Source organism: Apus apus, chromosome 1, assembly GCF_020740795.1.
Source record: "Apus apus isolate bApuApu2 chromosome 1, bApuApu2.pri.cur, whole genome shotgun sequence".
Classification (NCBI taxonomy): Eukaryota; Metazoa; Chordata; class Aves; order Apodiformes; family Apodidae; genus Apus; species Apus apus.
In genome coordinates, this window is record NC_067282.1 from 194,968,290 (window position 1) to 194,990,457 (window position 22,168).

General features: G+C 37.5%; 1 protein-coding gene across 9 annotated transcripts in view; it reads left to right on the plus strand.

The window, feature by feature from the left end:
* Positions 1 to 3,034: 3,034 nt before the first annotated feature.
* Positions 3,035 to 22,168, plus strand: part of CD36 (CD36 molecule) — a 38,988-nt gene continuing 19,854 nt past the window's right edge. Inside the window, exons 1-2 of one of the 9 annotated variants that reach the window (XM_051608223.1) lie at positions 3,035 to 3,156; positions 14,650 to 14,893. In XM_051608223.1, the coding sequence (XP_051464183.1) occupies positions 14,774 to 14,893 (120 nt within the window). In that variant the 5' untranslated portion in view covers positions 3,035 to 3,156; positions 14,650 to 14,773. Of the gene's footprint in view, positions 3,157 to 3,231; positions 3,426 to 6,716; positions 6,851 to 8,244; positions 8,361 to 11,207; positions 11,325 to 14,649; positions 14,894 to 22,168 lie in introns of those variants that run through there. The other 8 variants (XM_051608228.1, XM_051608225.1, XM_051608221.1 and 5 more) reach the window with 8 other exon arrangements.

Genomic DNA, 22,168 nt, shown 5'->3' on the forward strand with positions numbered 1-22,168 from the left:
TTTCAACAGTCTATGCAGGCACAAATCCTCCCAGCTTCCCATGCACTTCAGTGAGACACATACAGAAGTTTTCAAGAAGCAGTTGGTATCTTTCAGGGTGTTTGTGTGTTGGAAAATATAACAGGCAAGGTTGCAAGAGGCAAAAGAGCTCAGCTACACTCTAGGTTTTAGGAGACATTCTTTGAAATTGAAACAAGGCACCTGCATGTGTGTTCATGTCTACATGCAAGCAAGTACAAATGCTTAATTATTTATTGGGTAAAAAATGGAATATTATACCCCTAGAAAAAAATGATTTCACATTTTACTTGAGCACAAGAAAGTAAACTATCCACAAGAAAAAACTTTCTCATATTTACTATCCAGTAAAAGAGCCTTTCAAAAGCTTCACCTATTCATGAGGCAACATATGTCTGTCAAGTTGAAGAGTATTTTCATTACATATAGATGAAGAATTAAAATACCAGCATCTGCTGTCTCCAAATAGCAAAACAAGTTTTCCTGTAGTAGGGTGTTGTTTTTTTTTAATGAGCCTAATGGATGAGAGCTGTCTGCAGGGAAAGCCATGAAAAAATAATCTCCACTGTAGTTGTTTCTGTCTGTTATGAGAAGGTTTGTTCTTATTAGTTGTATGTGCTTACGGACACTATTTAGGCATGTGTACTTTAGAGTCACCGGCACATTAGAACTATAGAGAGATACATGGTGGGTAAACTGACAGGTATCAGCTGATAGATGTCCAACGTGTTTGATCACGATACTGGCATTGCTCCCTTGAGTACATGGACTTTGGAAAATGAATGTTCAATAAGACCTAGAGTATGTAACTGCTGTTAGAACAGTTCTCACACACAGAAGTACAGTGGAAAAACCTTCCCTGTTACACAAAGGTTCAATGTTGACATTGGCATCCAAGACTTTTAGAGGTACAGTTCTGATCTGGTCAGGATTTATCCTCTGAGAGGAGGTGGACAGATAATCTGATAGCAAGCCTTACGGAAAGGAGGGGAAGTCTGTGTTAGAATCTGGCAGCTGAAAAAAGGAATAATGAAATAAATGTTGGTGATAAACTAACTAGAAAACCAGTAACAGAGCAGAGCGCAGTGTGGAAGAAATGGTTACCAGAAGCTGTAGGGACTGAGCATTTGAATGTCGTTAATCCTGTGGCTGTCACTACCCAGAAAGTCTTGGGAGTGTCCTGCTGAATCCTCTCCAATACCATTTTGGGAATCTGATAAGTGACTATTGTTACTTTCCGCCTAAAACAGAGAAGCCTGAGTATAATTATACAGAGGGTGTGCACTCCACCACAAACATGCCTGGGGTGTTTCATGTTGTGATGGCATCTTTACAATTCTATAATCTTTATCCTATGTAATTTTGTTTTCAAATGCTAAACCTTAACTAGTACCCTGACTTCTCAAAGCATAAGAAAGAGGTGAATGATACATCCTATTTCCTTTCTAGCTGTTGTGAGCTGGAAGGAAGGGCAGAGTACAGGCTTTGGTAGTCCAATATGCCCATTCCATCTCTGAAAACTTTCTGATTCTGCATTCAGAGAAGTTGTTCCCAGCCTCATCTCAGATCCTTACTCAGTGCTGGTGCAGGTAAGTCAAGGACATGGTTTACTTTTCCTTAACTGGCATATCTGCTTCTTTGTGTATGGGTGAAGCTGTTCAATATTCATATGATTAGGAGAGGGAGACCACACAGAGTGCTGGATGACACCTGGGCAGGGAAAGGATAATCAGGAGTATCGTGGGGTTTACTGCCCTGAGGCTTTAGGAAGGAACACAGAAAAGAACACCTTACAAGATCAAGGTATCAGATGTAAATTATTATTGACAATTAACCTTTTAAGGTAAGATTAGTCTGTTTACCAAAGAGAAGTGATAAATCGGGCTTTTGGTTGCAATCAACTTTTTTATTAACTGACAGTGCAAGAAAGTTATTTACCAGGACTTCAGACAGAGGGAGAAAAAGGGAAGGAAGAGAAGAAAAAAGTATAATGGGAGGTAAAACTGTAAATTCTGGAAGGAAATATCCTCCAGGAAAAAAACCTGCAAGATAGATCAATGTGGGAGGAGACAAACCAGAGGAGATGCTTGATGAAGGAGTGACTGCTGAAATGATAGGGTGGAAGGTGGAAGAGAGAGAGATGGAGGAGGGAGGCGGTTCCTGATGAAGAAAACAGGAGTAAAAGCAAGCATATATAGAAAGGAAGGCAGAAGGGAAGTCTGGCAACAACCTGAAGGCTGCAGCTGTGAAACCCACACAGGAAGCAATCAATGGGACTCCAAGAAGACCAAAGGTAGAAAAACAGCATTTACATAAGAGGATAGGTCAGAAAATATCCAGAGTAATGGAAATGTCAGGATTTTTTTTTCTTTCTTTTTCTTTGTTGCTTCATTTTCTGACTAATTTTAGAAAAGGAGAAACTTCATCAAAAGCTAGGCAAAGAGGCTTATGCCATAGGATGTCTCCTGAGTTTGTACCTGTGGGATATAGCTTTATAGCTCCTGCCATACTGACTCACCTCAGGGTCCTGTTAATGCTCTGGGACAGCTTTTATCTTAGTTATTAAAAGTCTTGGCAGACAGGCTGCTCACTGTAGTTATTTGTTGCAACTGTCTGAAAGGTGGTGCTTCAATTCATGGTTGAAATAAAAAAAAAATTAAACAATGCTTAAAACCTGAATAGTTTTTGAAAAGGATCTAGCAAAAGATCCTGAATGACAGGCAAACAAAACAGTAGCACTGACACATGGCTCAGGTGTTCATTTAGACAACAAAGTTCTGAGCCAAAGCCTGTAGAAATCACTAAAAAGAGTCCTGTGAATTTGAACAGCTGTATTCACAGCTGTAATCCCTCCTTCTGCCCTATCTCTGGGTAAATAGGTGCAATAAGCCCAAAGCTGAAGAGTTGTCTCTGGTATCAAAATCCTTACTTGGTTTCCAGTGTGCTGTGAGGATTAACTGGGATCAAACTGTGTTTGCATAGCTATTGCAAAGGGCAAAGTCAGTTCAGCTTGTTCTAGATCTGCAACAGGGACTGATATGTTGCCTCCAAGTGCTGGGCTATTGTAAGGGACTAAAGGGATCAGAGGCAGAGCCTGGTGTTGAAAGGGTTTCTTAGAGCTGGTCTTCCTGGCAAAGTGTAAGTGTGAAAGAGTATTGTCTTGTAATTCCTTACTACTTGAGACAGGTTAACTACAAAAGAGTTTAAAAGCTCTGTGCAACTTTTTATTTCTCTTTGTGGCTGATGGAAGATGAACTGACTCTAAGGGCATTGGGCAGCTGGGGTTGCTATAGGGTTGCTACAGCAACTTGATTTTTCTGTGAGTAAGGAGCTAAATTAGCAGGCTCTTCTGCAACTCCCCAGTTCTTGGTGGCAAGAGTAATGAGAGCAGCTCTCCCTCCACACAGGTATGTGACCCTGCTCCTGGACCACATGCAGTTTCTTAGCACGCAGATGGACAGGGTTTTTTGTTTCTTGTGAGCATATTATTGCATCCTATTGCTAGCAAAATGCTCTTATATGCTGGAGTTATTGAAAGCAAAGACAGAGGCCAGTCAACCTCTTGACTCTGTAACTCTAAACAAGTGCCAGTCAGTAAAATTTAGGAAGAGTAAATCTACTGACAATCACATTATTTCACTTGTATATTAATAGCTTAATCATATTTAATATGTTGCTAATGTTTCATTGTATATTGACATTAGAAATGAATGCATTCCTATTTTAAACTGTAAAAAGTGTATATAATATTTTATCTGTGAATAATTATCTTACATATAAAAGTCTATTATATAGAGGATTATATGCTTTTCATTAAAAATATAAATTAATGAAGAGAAATATGTGTATGGCTATTTTATCTGTGAATAATAATCTTACATATAAAAGTCTATTATATAGAGGATTATATGCTTTTCATTAAAAATATAAATTAATGAAGAGAAATGTGTATGGCTGATCATACTATGCATATATTTTTTAAGTGTGTTAGAAATTAATATCTGACAATACTGTGGTAATTATTATTATTGGAAAAAGGCGTCTATGTGCATTTCAGTGTAGATTTCAAACTATAATTCATGTTCAATAAAGATTCTGATTTAATGTATTTTAAATGAATTTTTGTATGGAAGTCTTGAGATCAACTCAATATATATAGTAGAGTCATATAATCACATAATTATTAGTATGCACTATAGTATATAATAATATTGTCAAGATACATTATATAGTCATATAGTTAAAAATAACCTGTACAATTTTAGTGATCTGATTAACAACTGAAATAATAATTATGACATTAAATCAGTGTTAATTGGTTTTTGTTGTTGTTGTTATTTTTTGTTTGTTTTTCACTTGGCAAAAATGTCTTATTAATGGAAAATGTGTAGTTTGTAGTTGTCTAGTTTGGAGGATTTTTTTTTCTGTCCTCAAGTGAGACTTCAGAAGCATTTATAGAACTGGCACAACCAGGAAAATGATCAGAAATATAGGGTTTTTCCAGTTAAATTGTATTTTGGAAATACTTTTTGTGTAACTGATAGTTACATGCATATTTCTGTAACATGGTTTCATCTGAAAGTATAATGGCATATGTTAGCATCAGAAAATTGCATGATCTGAAAAGTCCAGGGTGTTTATTAGTTGCCTGCTTCGTTCAGTGCTAGTGCACAGAAATCACTGCTAGTACTTTTTGTGCTGCTCTGTTCTTCATAGTTATCCATGTTTCTTAATAAGCAATAGTACTACACAAATTTTCCCAATCTCTAAATCTTCAGCTGCTGCCAAGGTATCTCTTGTAGCAAGGGTGACTTTATTTTTCAGTTATAGGGGGAGGGGGTGGTGGTGTCTATGTGTTTGTGTGATCTGTATTTTATACTTCCATTGTAGTCATTGAATATCTTCTCAAGAAAAATATGCCAAAAAGGAACAATTCATTTTTTTGTCACACACACAAGAGTAGCACATTAACACTTAGAATAAAGAAGACAAAAGCATCCTGTAGTGTAAGAAAGTCTGTATAATAAGCTTGTAATATAATTAAGTATTTTAGACACAGTGGGGCTCACCAGGTCCATAGGGAAAGGCTCTAAAAGGTGAAAAATGCCATGGCAGTTGGCAAAGATTTTCTTAAAACTATTTCTTCCTCACCCAGACTAGTAGGCAAGATCCCCATGGTCTGTAGCTGTGCTGCCAGCTGGAGGGAAAATTCTGCTTTTCTAAGTGTGTTTGCACTAGCTCCATGCTGCCATTATTCTTTTTCTGAGACTTCTGCTCAAGGGACAAAGCTTAATCAGGAAAAGTTTTGGCCTGTATTAATTCTCCAGCTGATTTTCTATATCACCTTTTCTTTTGCTAAAAAACCTGTCCTGCTGGCAGAGGCTGGGATCCCCTGGTACTATCCCAGCCACTGATTCTGATTCTCAAAGTGGGGCTGGAGAACTGTTCCAGGACATGAGGCTCGTTAAGTAATATTTTCTTCTTGTGCTGGCCTGATGAAGAGCAGTTTGTTGGTTTTATAGGGTTTTTTGTGTTTTGGGAGGTTTTTGTTCATTTGTTTGGTTTCGTTTCTGTGTTTTTGGTTGTTGTTGTTGTTTTTTGGGTGTTGTTTTTTTTTCTTTTTTTGCTTTCTTGCAGTAGGCTCATGGTTTGGCTTTAATACCTTGCATTTGAGGCTGAACTAAAATCCTGGGGAAGATCTTCTGTGTGTTGCTCAGACCAAGGACATGTCTCCAGGTGTGAAACACATGAACTGAAAGGGTGTAAATTATTTGCCAGGTCTTCAATGCTTGAGAAATCACCAAGAAGTTGACCTTAAACATAACTCTTGTTTGGAAAAATCCCCTGTATGCATGTTGTTCTTAATAATTACACAGACAAAAGCAAAAGACGCTGCCATTGTCTGGAATGATTCATTGTGTTGAATATTTCTCAACCAGATATTGCAACAATGAAGGAGTTTTGAATTATTCTATTATTCTGTGACTTCTGAGCCAAGGAGAAGACTTTTGCAATAAGTGGAATATATCCAAATAGGGATAAGATTTATTAAATTTCCCTTGCTTTTCAAAAGACTTCTGCTTTCACATTTTTTCCCCTACCATTGGATCCTCCTCTCTATGCCCTCCTTAGGTTTCCATGAGAAACAACTTTAGCATTAATAGACTGACCCAGTCCTTTAGGTAACAGATTTTTATAGCTCTTTGCTGCTTCAGACTCACCCAGAATCCTAAGTTATTATATTACAGTTTGTGTGTTGGTTTCAGTTCTATGAAGTTCATTCATATCTACGTTCTGAGTGACTCTCCCACGAATCCACAGCAATGGAAGAATCAAAGTCCACTCTATCCCTCTCTGTCTTGTGCTTTCTTCACCTTGTCCCCCAGCTAAAATAACTTGAAAACAGATTTTTAAAGTAATTGTGAAGACTGAGAAGGGCAGTATTTTATGTATGCCACAGCCAGCGAAGAAGAGCTCAGAATCAATATTTCTGGGAAAAAAAAGAAAATTAACCAAAGCAGCCCCTGGGTCTTCCATCACCCTTTTTCCCTGTAAAGAACCTAGTTACAGTTCGACAGTGAAGCTCATCACTGGCAGGAGCCAAATATATCACACTATTTCCACTGTACTGCTGCCAAGTTGGCTTGACTCAATGGTATTTTAGGATATTTTCCATATCATCAGAACACACTGAGACTCACAAGGAACAACACCTTAGGTCCTACCACTTCACAGAGCTGAGAAAACTACAGCTGGGAGTTGTTAGTCAGTAATGAAGAAGCTACACAGCAGTTTGGAATGAGTCTTCCAAGCTCTTGTGATGAGAAATCAGGTATTAATGCATGTTTGGGAAGATGTTTTGTCAAGGGACTGAGGGGTGCTTGATGTGGATGGCTGGAGTATGCCTCAGGGCATGCACTTGAAAGCCTTGGAGACCAACGCTGCAGTAAAAGTCTGTGATGCGAGGTGGGCAAAAAATTGCTTCACCGCATTGGCAATTTTTGGCCAAACATTCCAATAATGTCAGGTGGTAAATATTCTCAAGTTTTCTCATTGCGTATTCTTTTTGCTTCACAACTTGTTTGCACTTACCAGAGCCTTGTAGAGCTGTCCTGGTATTGTTGGTATGGTGCAGTGACAGGGGTGGAAACTGAAAGACTGTTTTGGGTATTTTGAAGGTAGATGACATTAGTCCATGGAATGAGCTCATACCTCTCCTTAGACAGGAGAGGAAACTAATTAATGTTCCTTGGGCTAGATGGCTACTTCTTTCCTGGATAAAGTTACTTGCAATAAACATTTTTAATTACCCTTAAACAAGAAATGAAGTATTGATATGAACCTAGATCTTCCCCCCCTTTTTTTTTTTTTAATTTTAAGTCCTTAAAAAGAAGATACTATAAGCAAAACTGGAAAAACTGGACTATCTTAATACTTCTTTCTTTTAAAGTGAGGTGACTACTCCTGTCAAATACCTCTGTTCTATACGATGGCTTTTGGAAAATGAGGAGGTACAACATAGCAGTCCCAGTGACAGTACCTCTGAGACTGACAGTGAATATACAATTTAGGGGGAAAAAAATCATGCTATGTTATTATTTTTATAATTGGATTGCTAAATGCTAAAGTTTTTTATAGGTAGTACTTGAAGATAGGCCATGTTCACTCTAGGGGAGGCTCTTATGCAGTGGAATTGGAGTAAGTTGTTGAGGCTGGTCTGGGTGAATAGCTCATGTGCTGCCTCTTACGTATTATCTGATGATGTGATACAAAGAAGGTTTAAACTTCCATACGAAATCAAACTAACTTTCATTAATGCAAAATTTCATTCCCTGTAAAAGAACATCTCCTAATATCGCCAAGACACAAGGAGAGGCAGAAATCTCATCCAGCTGGTGACATCAAGCAAAGTTCCAAACTGACAGGCAAACAAAACAGTAGCACTGACACATGGCTCAGGAGTTCATTTAGACAACAAGGTTCTGAACCGAAGCCTGTAGAAATCACTAAAAAGAGTCCTGTGAATTTGAACAGCTGTATTCACAGCTGTAATCCCTCCTTCTGCCCTATCTCTGGGTAAATAGGTGCAATAAGCCCAAAACTGAAGAGTTGTCTCTGGTACCAACTGCTTACTTGGCTTCCAGTGTGCTGTGAGGATTAACTGGGATCAAACTGTGTTTGCATAGCTATTGCAAAGGGCAAAGTCAGTTCAGCTTGTTCTAGATCTGCAACAGGGACTGATATGTTGCCTCCAAGTGCTGGGCTATTGTAAGGGACTAAAGGGATCAGAGGCAGAGCCTGGTGTTGAAAGGGTTTCTTAGAGCTGGTCTTCCTGGCAAAGTGTAAGTGTGAAAGAGTATTGTCTTGTAATTCCTTACTACTTGAGACAGGTTAACTACAAAAGAGTTTAAAAGCTCTGTGCAACTTTTTATTTCTCTTTGTGGCTGATGGAAGATCAACTGACTCGAAGGGCACTGGGCAGCTGGGGTTGCTATAGGGTTGCTACAGCAACTTGATTTTTCTGTGAGTAAGGAGCTAAATTAGCAGGCTCTTTGCCTAACAACTGTAAGCTTGGTTTTGTTGGGTTTTTTATGTGTTTGTGTCTTCTGAATAATTCAGATGGTGCAAAAGCATTGACACAAGTTTTTTCATTGTCTTGTTAAACTCAGCTAACATCTGCTAACATCTCCACATCTGACGGGTTTTTTGTTGAAATGCGTTTTTACAAGTTTCATAATGAGCAGGTGAAAAAAATCCTTTGCGAGTATCATGAGTGTGGAAACACAGGAATATAAAATCATGCTGGGCTGTACTGTACATCAGAGAATCCCTACAGGAATGTGGCAATATTTATGTGGGTGTCCTCGAAATTCAAATTATGTGTACCATAAAGGTATGTAATTCTGATGGAGGGGATCTTAAATTAAAAGAAATAACAGGAGGCATTGAGTGTTTAGGAATCTCAGGGCATATAGAAAGATAATTCTCCTCATTGCTTCCTCTGCATTTAGAAAACATCCCAAATTTCCAAAAGGCCCTGCTATGAGATGTTAGAAAAGCCGGGAATGACACTCATCTCTTTCTTTTCATCAGCTTTCTTGTCCATAGTATGCCTATTCCAGGAACTGTGGGTGGACTTCATTTGGGGTTAACAACTGCTTTTGTCTTTTCCTGCTTCTTGTGGTTTTCTGAGTCTTCATTAAGCATGTGAGTGTGATTTACACTACTCCTCTTTCTTGACAGTTTCTCCACGTGGGGTAGTTTGTTCGTTGTCTCACCACAGGGGACTCCAATGAAGTACACTTGTTTTTTTGCTTTTTCTGTCATTGCTCAGTTGGTGTGTGTCTCTGTGTTTTCTCCTGTATAGCCTCTGAACTCTGATGCAAGGCCAGAGAACAGAGGACCACCAAGTACTTATGGTTTGTTTTGTTTTTAAGAAATGGAAATAATTGATATCCAAAAGTGCACAACTTCTCTCAGTTTCAAGTCCTTCTAGCTGATGTCTGCATTTGAACCTGGCAGTTCTTATTTTGTTGTGAAGCATCTCCTGCTAGGAAAGATCTTGTTTATGTAGGACAATAATATGGTATCATTAAGTCAGTATGTTTATGTTGAAAACTGAACTTCTTTATATCTGTGTTAGGGCCTTTAGGATTCCAACCAAAACACAGCAGTAGGTGTTTTCCTCCTCTACGAATGGTGCTCACTGAATCCCATACACTGCAAATGGAGAAAATGAGCATGGAAGGGAACATCTCCGTGGACACGTGTGCGTAACTGGAACTACTTCCTCATACAAGAGACAAATCAGCAATGATGAAGACAGTGCAGCCTGGGAGGAAACCTGGGGTATCCCCAAGAGCATTGTCAGGAGACCATCATTTGAGGAGATGTCCAATAGAAAGAATTAATTATAATATTCATAAAAATAGTGTAGGGAAACATGACATGGAAGACCGTTTCTTTCAGCAGGGAAACTCCATCCTTTAATTAGAAATAGAGCAAAGCAAATTTACTCCACTTTTTAAGGATATGAAACTGGAGGCAGTCAGGGTCACCAACCTTCTCTGTCAGGGAGCCTTATACAAAGACTCCAGGTTGCTTTCAAAGGACCAGGCTCACTTTCACTGTTGCTTTCACTACTAGGAAATGAAATCTCAAATTCATTAATCGTCATCCACCGTAGATCTACATGGAAGTAAATTAGAATAAAGGAGCTTCTTCCAAGGAAGCTCAACTTTCAAATAGGCAATATAAAAAACAGAACAGTAAACAATCAGTCAAACCACCTAGCAAATACTAACCGTCTGAATCACAAACTATTGAGTGCTATACCTGAAAGCCTGTCCATAAGAATCTATTTTTAGGAATATTTGCTCTTATAAGACAAATATAAAAAACTTCCTCTTGCTGCTGCAAGAAGAGTCTTTTAAAAAGATCAGTTCATTTAATTCACCTGGGATGAGGAGATATTTAAAAATATTTGTGCAAAATCTTGCCAAACTGATTAATGCTAATTATTATTAGACACTATGCTGGGGTGATGTTTTGTTCCACAAGTCAGTGTAAAAATAACTGATTTTTAAATACATTAAGAAGAACCTTCTAGGATGAAGTTCATTGAACTTGCAGTAAAGAGGAAGAGACTTAGCACTTTGGGAGGAAATGTTGCAATCCAAAGTGTGAAAAAAGTAGCTTTAAAATATTCTGACATTTCCTGTTTTTTATTAATTAAAAATATATTATCATGATGATTAAACTGCAATGGCATTTAGTCTGTATTTTGAAAGAGGATTACTGCAATAATAAGGCTCTATTTATATAGCAGAGCATGCTACACAAAAAGAATATTTGTAAATATTCTGTATCTCAAAGAAGCTACCAGGAACTAATTAGTCATAAGTTGTTAGTATGAGCAGTTTTAAGACCAATGGATATTAAAGAAGAAGTGAGCAGTAACTAAATAAGTAATTTACCCTTTTGTCTCCTTGACCTTTGGCTCACTTGGATCAAAATTTGACAGAGATTGCAGCTGCTAAGTATATTACCACGAGACGTAGGTAGTGGCTTTTAGTCAGACTGTAAAAATAACACCCCCCAGCACCAATGCAACTTTTTCTTCTGGCAAAAAAAAAAAAAAGATAAGCAGGGAACTGACGTGTCTTGGAATATATAAACACTCCCTCAGAGTTTAGAGGCTATGTTCTTGGTTGGGAGATGTAGCTGCTTGTCTTCTTGTAACTTGATCCAAATCATGTGTTAAGTACTTGTCTGTTCAGCTGAAAAGTCAGTTGCCCTTATTCAAGGTGAGTCATATGATACAACTTTTAAAATCAGAGGGTTTTCCTCTTTAATAGTTCTAAAATCAGGTGGAGGAAAGCTTTTGAAAATATTTGTTTGTAACATAAATTAAAATGGCAGGATTTTGCAAAGCTGTTTGCCAGAAACAGTGAAATTTTACATGTATTAGTGAAATACTTGATTACTGTGTTAGCAATGGTATTTTATGTTTGGTATTGCTTGCTTTCCCAGTTTCACTCCATCTCTTGACATTAGATATTATTGAAACTGCAGTTTCAGCCATGTGAATTTATAAGAAATGAAACTTTTTATAAGATGTATTTTTAAATTGATATATATTTTTATAATGAACCTTTTTTAATATTTGTAGCACTTACTATTGCATATAAAAAGTTGAAAACTATTATTTCAAAACATGTCAAAGATTAAAAAAAAAAACACACCACAACACATGAATAACATCTTATCTGCAAATGCATCTCTTAATAGTTTCAGGATTTATAATCCCCCCATCTGACCTTGGAGAAACTAGAACTGTAGGTTTGGGTTGAAACTCTCAATAGGAATTTTCAAACCCTCTTTAATTTTCACTATACACACTGCATCTTCCTCATGTAGTTATTCTCATTTGAGGCAATAAATCTGATTCTCTGTCAGAACAGAAGTAATTCCATGTCAAGCAACATTAAAAAATTATTCTTAGAGCTGGAGAAATAATTAAGAAACTCTAGATAATGTTATTTGATATTTTATAAGGGCTTACTTAGACTGACATGTACAGAAGAGTTAATTAAGTAGGAAAAAGAATCTCAAGAGCATTTTGCATCTTTTCTTCCTATTCAGTTACTTGTAAATTATCTTTTCAGAGATTTGAGTGGACCATTTCCATTGTCAATATTCCATTAAGGACATTTGAAACAGTATTAATTAGTACATATCCAGCTTTCTAGAATGAGTTGAACATTCTTATTAATTCTATAGTCAAATCTAAATTTAAATGGTACTATAGTCCCATAGACAATATCTAAATTTTTTTATGGTACATTCTGTTCTGCTTAAGCTAAATTATTTTTGCTTGAATAGGAATTCCTGGACACAACTGCATTCTTTTTGGAATTTTCTACTTTAATCTTCATATTTTACATTCATTTGTGATAGATGAGAACAGCTTGTTGACTTCTACATGAAGTATTGCAATGTGAGTGCTCTTCATTGCAGCTGTGTAACAGATAATTTGAATTGCATAACTTTGATTTGTTTAGACTGCTATTGTACTGTGTTTGGTGGGAGAAGGGTGAATATTTTACAATCTGCAAAATCTTGAAATTGACACAAGTTATTACAGCCAGTTACTTTTTAGTTCTTTTAGTGCTAGTGCTCATGACAGATACCTAGCCTGCATAACAAAAACACAATCCAATGGAACAGCTTGTAGAAATCTTGATGGAAATGCATTTTTGTGGAAGGTGTGTTTCTGTTGGATTTTAAAAGCTTCAGTATGTAAGTCAAGAAAAGAGGTCTGACAATTCCTAAAAGCCCTCCTTAAACAATTTTGGAAGAGATGGTTTCCATTTTAAATTTTAAGATGCGTTATTTCCACAATTAAAAAAAATTAAAATGCTAGAATTTGTATCATTGGGGAAAAAAATCAGCTTGGAATACCTGCTTTCCAGAATTTGATTTCATTTACGATTTCTACGTCTTCTTAGATTTTCTGCAATATGTTACAGCAGTCAAATCCCCACACCACTCACCCCATCAGTTGCACAGCTGTATTACAGGTCTGCTTTTGCCAGACTAAAGATCCTGATCTGAACATGTCTACAAAAACATGAGAGTTGGTCCTAGTGAATTCCACTTAAAAGTTCTTCAGGTCTAATGAATTTCTAACTTGAGTTTGCTTAAAATTTTGCCTTTAGCCACATTATGCATCCATCCACTACATCAAAGAGGCTTTAATAACTTGGTGTCTTTATAATTCAGTCAAGTCTTTCTTTGTGAAAAGTGCAACAAGTTGCATAAAAAGTTCGAGAAAATAGATTTTTTGTCTTAATGTTGTGCCTTTAAGGAGCTTCTGTCACCATTCTGTGCAAAGTCATAGAGTAACAGAGGTGGTGGAGAGGAAAAAAACTAAGTAAACAAGCAATTCAAATAAAATGTACCTTCCCCAGTAGAAAAGCCAAGTTTACAGCTCTAAAGAGGTTCTTCTCAGTCCCTAGTGAAAGTCAAAACCTTTAGCCAAATCTGGTTTCTTTCTTGGTCCCTTGTATGTGCAGGCAAAGCAATTCAAGTGTGAAGTTTTAATGTGGAAACCACATGGAATGACCTGGTGGCAGGTGGATGGACTGGCTAACTTTGATAGGAAGGGTGTTTTTCTGAGATTGCAAGTGGTGTTTTGGTCATTCTGCTTGCATGTAACCAAGGAGTAATGATTAAAATACCAAATGAGCTCAAATGCACAGAAGTAGTCATTGTTAATGGCAAGGGAACCATAAACTGCTGCAAGTGAGAAAGCAAGCAAAAGGTGGGTTTCCATGCAAATAAAAGGAGCAGTCTGGGATCAGGTATGGACATGATATGGTAGTTTGGTAAGACACATAATTGGATTGCTGAATCTTATATGTCAGCATATGCTGTATGTGTCCTTTATTTAGTCAAAGGATCTCATAAGTGCATTTAGAAAAATAAAACACTTGCTATTTCTCCACCTGCTTTACTATTTAGAAATCCATGAAAACTTTTTATCCCTTTAATCATTATGAGTAAACTGGGAATTCAGTTTGAATTGTTATTCCACTCTATGTTTTATTTTGCTCTCTGTATTTGACCTTGAATGTGTAATTAGCTCTGCAACTAATACCTGCCTTAAGATTGCAAAAACAGCCTAGTTTGCTTCCACTAGTGCTGTAAGTTCCTGGTTTTCCCTGAAGTGGGACCATGGGCATTGCAGGCTGTTGTTAAAGCAGAGGGCTATAGCCTTCTCCTTTGGCACAGTGAGATTTTAGGGAAGGTGCTTGCCTCAGGAAGAGTGTCAGCTGAATAATAACAGTGTCAGTTTGCCTTAATGCAACAGAGCCAAAAAAAAAAAAAAAAAAAGACTACTGAAAGACCTTATAAGTGTTTTAGAGAACTGAAATAAAAAAAAAAAATAAAAATACTATATGTAACAAGCAGCTAGCTTACCAAAAGTGCATGCAGCTTCTTTTGGTTTTGGCATGGTCTGCCACTGCTGGCTGGTTTTAACATGTTATCTTTCTACCTGCTTCACCTCATGCACTTTGTACTTTGAGCTTTGGAATGTGATTTTTGTTCACTCTCTCCTTATATTAGCAGCTTCTCTCAGGAAGATCAGTGTGTCTATTTGGACTAAGAAGTGAGAAAAAACCCCCAAACATCAAACCTTGCAGCAAGGACATTTTTACATTTTCTGCCTGCACCTTGACAAAGAAGAGGAATGGGCTGTGACACGAACTGTGGGCTCATCACTGGGGCCATCATCGGTGCTGTTCTGGCTATCTTTGGGGGAGCTCTGATACCAATTGGAGATTACCTTATAGGAAAAGCAATAAAAAAGGTATGGATGTTTCAATTCATGTGGTTTGTGGTTATTCAATAAGGATTATTTGTAGTTCTTGTGCTCTGTTTCTGCTTTTATCCTTTTTTATATTATTTTTTTGTTTTTCCTTTATTAAACTTAGTTTTTTGTAATATATGCAACACAAAATTCCCTATGAATAGAAGATGCAACAATATTTTTAAAAATATATTCATTATATTGTCATGTTTCCTTGCTTACTGTCTTTCATCCTAGACATGAGAAGGTAACATATTTTTTTAGATGTCTTTTCATTAATGTAAGTTGAAAGAATGCATTTTTAATTCTTATTATGTTTCTAGTTTCTTTATTTTTTTCCCCATAATAATCTACATGCTTATTTTTCTGCATTTTGATATTCACTCCATACACTTATATTTACGTAGTGCAAATAAACTGAACAAAGTTCTGATGCTGAATCTAATCTTACTTTTAGACACATCGAGCTCACATGCTTGTATATCCCAAGCCAATGTGCTCCATGAGACTGCAAGATGGGATCGTATACGTCTCCTTGATTCAAGGGGTGTGAAGGGTATTTGAGAGAGTCTTGTAGAAATGGCAGATACAATTTTTTTCTTCAGTTTTTTTTTTTTTTAGATTACTTTGTTTCTTTAAAATCTAGTTTTGTCTGTAAAGAAAAATGAAAAGTTAATTTGTTAAATCTTTGGTGAAAAGGGTTTCTAACTGAGGGCCTAAATCATGGAGTATTCTGGAGTGAAAGACTGTAGAATCCCTGAGGTGTCCACCATGAAGACATGGAATCCCCTTGGGGTCACTGCAGACAATGACTCTCTTACAGTTAAAAATCTGGAAACATTAAGGTTTTGTCTAATTATTAGATCTTCTAATGATTTGGTGGGGTGCTAAAGATTGTGGAGATCTAGAAGTTACTTATTCAAAGGCCCTTCTGGAAGACTCCTCTTCACTCAACAGCTATTGAAGTCAGTTGTAGAGATAAGTCTATGAACTGCCAGGAGAAGTTAAACTGTATGTTTTAGAATCTAGGTTGAGCCTAGATTCTACCATGACTTTTTAAAACAAGTTGAAAAAAAGTTGAAAAAAATGGCTACTCTATGACATTTAATTTTTTTCAGCAAGCTCAGTAAAAACCTAAATATAGAGGAATTTTCCAATCCTTATTGTATTTTTCATGAAATTTTCAAATTACAGAGAATAAACCCACAATTCTCCTCAGGTAATGTCTCACTCGTTTTGCAACATTTTACAAAAAATTGTACTTTATTCACAAACAATTGTAATTGATTGATGTATTGAGGAAATGGCAGTTTTTCCAATAAGCAGAGAATTTAAAACCAGCGTATCTCCTTACACTAAGTATTTACTTTGAGTTAATCCAGAATGTTGCCTTATTCCTATTTTCAAAACAAATTATACACAGCAGCAATGTTACGTGTTCATCCATTTACTAGTAATAACGAGCTAGTTACACAGCATGGTTTGCTAATGTTTGTATATGAAATTAGACCTGCATGAGTTCTTAGTGGTGAGGTGTTAGAACAAGTAATTTTTTCCTCAACCTCTTTATAATTTTCTTCATTGTGATCATGTTTCAGTTGTTTGTACCTATTTCAAGGTAGCTTGCTTGACATAATTTGTACCATGCGTCATATAAATCAGCAAAAAGTGACTTTGTAGAGGTTTATTTAAGCACATTGGTACTATTTTTTTTAAGCACCAGTTATACTGGTTTTTTGTTTTGGTTTTGTGTTTTGGTTTTTTTTTTTAATCGTGCTGACTGTTTAGTGAGACCATTAGACTTTAAGACAGCTCCTTTCCAGAAAAGAACATCCAAGGTGCAACAGCTGAAATATGTCATCAGTTCAGCAGAGGCACAAGAGGGACTTGCATATAACTAATTCTGGTTTAGTCATCTTAGTGTAAGGATTATTAAGAAAAACAAATATTTGCTATTCACTGTGGTTATATTTAAGGCAAATTTAGAGCTGACTGCAAAGGAAACAGCAGAGCTGTTCATTATGTTGAGGCAGGGCATCATGAAAAGACATTATTTTCTGTAATATTTAAGTTCTGGAAATGTCATTTTTCAAGGAAATATTTGATAGAAACAGATCAGTTTAAATTACAATTTTATTTGGAATTTTTACGAATCTCTGGGACAGGAAAAAAAAAATTAGTAAGTGAGATGTTCTTTCAGAGAAGCCCTGTAAGCATTTGTATTTACATTTTGGACCTATATGAAGTAGAGCCTGAACTTTAGGTCCTTACCCACTGGGTGAAAATAAATGTCAAAATGACATTTTTAATGAAAGGGAAAAACTCTATCAGTTATTACCATTATATAGTCTTAAATTCTGCACAGTCAAAAAATCTTGAAAAAAAGACTCCTAGTTGTTTCTCTGTCTATGCAATATTTGGATATATCTTTGTCGTTTGCACAAGTTGACACAGTAAGACCATATATATATTTGTAGCAGAAATTGATTTTGCTGTAAAATATTATTTCTGGATTAGAGCAAGAAATACTATTTTTTTTTTTTCTCTCCTAAATTAATACTTTTAGGACACTTGACACTATAGCAAGTCAAATTTTCGTAAATTAACTTATCAAGATTTAGTCAAATTGCATTATCATCAGTTTATTCTCAAGCAAATCCAGATGAGCTTCTTAGCATCTCCAGTGAAGAGGGACAACTTTAGTTTCAAAATCAACACAATCAATAGTTCTTACAATTTTTGTTCTTGCTAGTAACAGAAGCCTGAGTGTGCTTCCCTTAAGCACACATCTTTACAGCTTACCAAACTCTTACCAGCCTCATCAATTCTTTATTGCAGTTATTGAGAGATTAGCCTGAGTAAACACTGAGGACATATTTTGCTGGAAGGCTGCATACTGTTGATGCAGCAAAGAGAAAGCATCTGTAAATGTATAGGCAAGAGTAGCTGCCCTTTAGAAATTTGACATAGATTCTCAGGTTATAAGCTGTTATCTCCAAGCAGGCAGGTACAGCTCTCCACCCATGAGAAGTCCATGGGTGGACAACCCAAAGTCCATGCAAGATATAACATCAAGATATCACCGCTTTGTGTGTGATAAACCTCTGGTTTATTAACATACACCTGTTCTTCAACACAAAACACATTACTAACTTCTCTAACCCCAGACTGCTCCACCTGCATCCCAGGTCTTTTGGGATGAGCTGTGTCTAGTCCTGCCTCCAACAAGTTAAAGGAATTTCAACATTATATACATTTATTGTATCTTTTTAGAGGCTCTTAAAAGTAACTGTGACTCGAAGAGCACACTCAAATGACACCACCAGCAGTACCTTGGCAGTGATCCACCCAGTGGAGACTTTCCTCTTTTAAAAGGTGCATTTGATTTCAGTACCAAAGGGCAAAAATCCTGAGGGGAGAGGTGCCTTTCCATTACAGGCCTTAGGGGTTTAGAAAACTGTCCTTGGTAATTCAGGCTGGAAAAATGAAAGTTTTGGAGTTGTATCTGATATTCTTGAAAGGAGATATTTCAACATGGCTCAATTACTACTTTTTGCCTTTCCTTCCCTTAAAACACTATTATTTGTGATGGTAAAATTTCCCATCATTTCACATATGACTTTTTTTTTTTTTCAGCTGCTCAGATTTTTTTTCCCCCAGAGAGGTCTAACCACTCAAGTCTATTGGTAGCTGATTCATTTCTCACAAAAATCTTTATCACCATGTGCCTAAGAGCTTTTGCTTCCTACCTGAGTGTGTGAGCTCAGCAGGTTATCAGAAGCCAAATAATGTTACTTAACATATTGAATTCTTGATGAATTGATAATACAGCATGGTATATGGTTTGCCAAAATACCTCAGTGCTGCATTGTTCTTTCAGTCCTCAGGGTTAGTCTCTGCTATTTTTAAAAATAAAGCTATCAGTTTTAGCTATTATTATGTTTAGCCATCTGTCTCTCCACATATCTGCTATCTGTGAATGGCCAGATTATATCTCCTCAGCTCCTGGAGGCATAGCAGATATGTCTAATTTAAAATAGTGTTTGTGACATTCATATGTCACTTCTTTATCAAAACTAACGAAGCTAAAGCTACTGCTGGCTCTCAGCAGAGCATAAGTAATCTACTAATGCATATTCCAGCACTATCAATAATAAAATTGATTGGCTTCCATAAGTTTTATGATCAAGGACTGAAAAAAGACTAAAAGTTTTGATCCAACAAAGCCTGAATAGAAAGGCTAATAATAAGTTAATCATCATCACTTAACAAATAATAAATGGCTATTTGTATTTTCAGCTAAAAAAATGGAAGAAGACTATTTGCTTTCTTGAAATGTAACTTACTCAGTTTTAGAGAATCTTATTGTGTCTTTCCTCCACCTTACACATGCAGCCCAACACATATAAACTATAGAGAGAAACTAGTAATAATTTTGTTACAGCCTAAAGTATTCATGGCATCTCCCAGTTCCTGGAAAAGGACATCTATTGTCCATCTGGCCTGATGCTTTGTCAGGACTGCAACTTTGTCTTGCATTTTGTATTTCTTCATCAGAAATCATGATCGCTGAACTTAGCGTTAAGCAACAAAGTACAGCAAGGTCATATTGCTGACAGCTCAGCATTTCTTGAATTTATGTTTTGCCAGTTGACCCACCACAAGTTGGGGGTAAAAACTGTGTCAGAAACAAAAGGGTTAAAGTTCCCATTGATTTCACTTAGTCTTGCACAGTTAGATCATGAGATAACTAGGCTGTGTAGCAATTACATACTGCATAGCTACTTTTGCTAACAGTAATGGACTATTACATAAGTTGCTAGAGCTGATGTAGGTTAACCAGGGAGATAAGATGTGTTTCATATTATCAGTTGCAAATTAGTGGTTTCCCAAATTAACATACCTTTCTTAATATCACAAAGCATAAACATATTCACTGGGGGACATACAAGTGACCAGCCATAGAGAGAAGTAATATTTAGGGCAGGCCTCACCAGCAATCAGACAACTAAATCCCAAGGGCTTGCTGGTATGAGGATATTAGATTTATTAAAGGAAGACATGAATAAAGACAGAGCTCTAGATTTTATTCTGCTTAAATCCACCATTTACACTCTCAAAGTATGTGACAGAATAATACACACTACCTTTGTGGAAGAAATGTTATTAACAATAATGGCTGAATGCCACAAAAAATAAGTCTTGCTCCCTTCCTCCCACTCCCTCTTTTGTCCTTCTGCTTCCCTTAACTCTGGTTGTTATCTGATCCTTCACCCTACTCACACCACCAAGCCAAGCAGCTCACTGGTAGAAAGGTAACCTAGAAAAAAAAAAAAAAGAAAAGAAAAAGAAATATTCTTGCTCTAGTACAGCAGTCAGCTCCCTGGGAGATGGTTGCTGGCAGTTGGGAAGGAGGAGGTGTGTGGAACCTGATCCATAGGGTGCAGTGGGAGCCGGCTTGCCTCACTGGCTGCAGCACTGTCAGGTTGGATCAGCTGTCCCCTTGAAGCATCTCCCAAGAGCCAGTGGCATTGGCACAGAATAATTGGTGGGCTGAAAACCCAAACAGTAACTCATTGTGACCCTGCTGTCCCATGTAATCAGGTCCCAGGACCTCTTTGTACAATTCTCAAAGTATTTTTTCTCTTTTGGCATTTCCTAAGGGTGTGATGTGGACATAGTAGTTATTCTTCCATGAAAAATACAAGGGACAGCAAATCTGTTCTAGATTGATAATATAGCAAAATGCATTAAGGGATGTTACAGAAAGCAAATGAAAAGGCTCGTCACACAGCCTGCAGTCCAGTTTACAGGAATGTTCTCCTGGTTGTATTAAAAATCCAGTATAAAGTTCTGTATACACTTAGCTTTCCTTGCAATAGCAGAGAGAGGATTAGACAAAGATCCACTTTTTGGAAAAAATAAGATCATTTACACAGAGAAAGCTGTGAGGAACTGTGTTCCTTATATTCTTCCAAGTCAACACAAAGCCATAAGGTAGAATAGTTTTTGTGGGAAGGTACCATCAAGATCATCTTGGCCCAGCCTCCTTCCATGATGATTAGATTAATCAAAGCCCCACCCAACCTGGCCTTGAACACTTTAAGGGGTGGGGCATCCACAGCTTCCCTGGGCGACCTGTTCCAGTGTCTCACCACATCCCCAGTGAATAATTTCTTCCTAATATCTAACCTAAAGACCTCCCTTCTTCCAGTGTTGATCCATTACCTCTTGTCCTCTCGCTACATGCCCTGGTAAAATGTCCCTCCCTAGCTTTCCTGTAGGAAGATGTGATCATTTCAGAATGAACGTTTTTCGAAGTGCCCAGAATATCTAAAGCTGGAGTCAGCTTGGGCAGTATTTCTGTGCCTCTCCAGGACGGGAGGAGAGGTTCTAAGTCACAGGCACTCTGAGCAAACACTGCAGTGGCAGAGGAGCTAGCATATCATTCTGTGCTATTTGGGACTATTTCTGTTTAACATCTTCATTGATGGTCTTAATAAGGACACAGAGTGTATTATCAGTAAGTTTGCAGATGACACCAAGCTAGGCAGGAGTGTTGATCTACATGAGGATAGGGAGGCTCTACAGAGAGACTTGGATAGATTGGATCATTGGGCTAATGTTAATGGTCTGGGCTTCAACAACGCCAAGTGCCGGGTCCTGCACTTGGACCACAACAACCCCAGGCAATGCTCCAGGCTTGGGGAAGTGTGGCTGGAAAGTGTCTGGCAGAAAAGGACCTGGGGGTTCTAATTGACAAGCAGCTGAATATGAGCCAGCAATGTGCCCAGGTGGCCAAGAAAGCCAATGGCATCCTGTCTTGTATTGGAAATAGTGTGACCAGCAGAAGGAGAGAGGGATTGTCCCCCTGTACTTAGCACTAGTGAGGCCACACCTGGAGTGTTGTGTCCAGTTTTGGGCACCTCAATGCAAGAGAGATATTGAGGTGCTGGAGCAAGTACAGAGGAGGGCAACAAAGCTGGTGAAGGGCCTAGAGAATAAATCTTATGAAGAAGACTTGAAGGAGCTGGGAATGTTTAGTTTGAGAAAGAGGAGGCTGAGGGGAGACCTCATCAGTCTCTACAACTACCTGAAAGAGAGGTTGGTGCTGGTCTCTTCTCACAGGTAATTAACGACAGAACAAGAGGGAATGGCTTCAAGCTGCAACAGGGTAGATTTAGACTGACATTAGGAAAAAAAAATTCACAGAAAGGATGGTTAGACACTGGGATAGGCTGCCCAGGGAGGTAGTTGAGTCACCATCCCTGGATG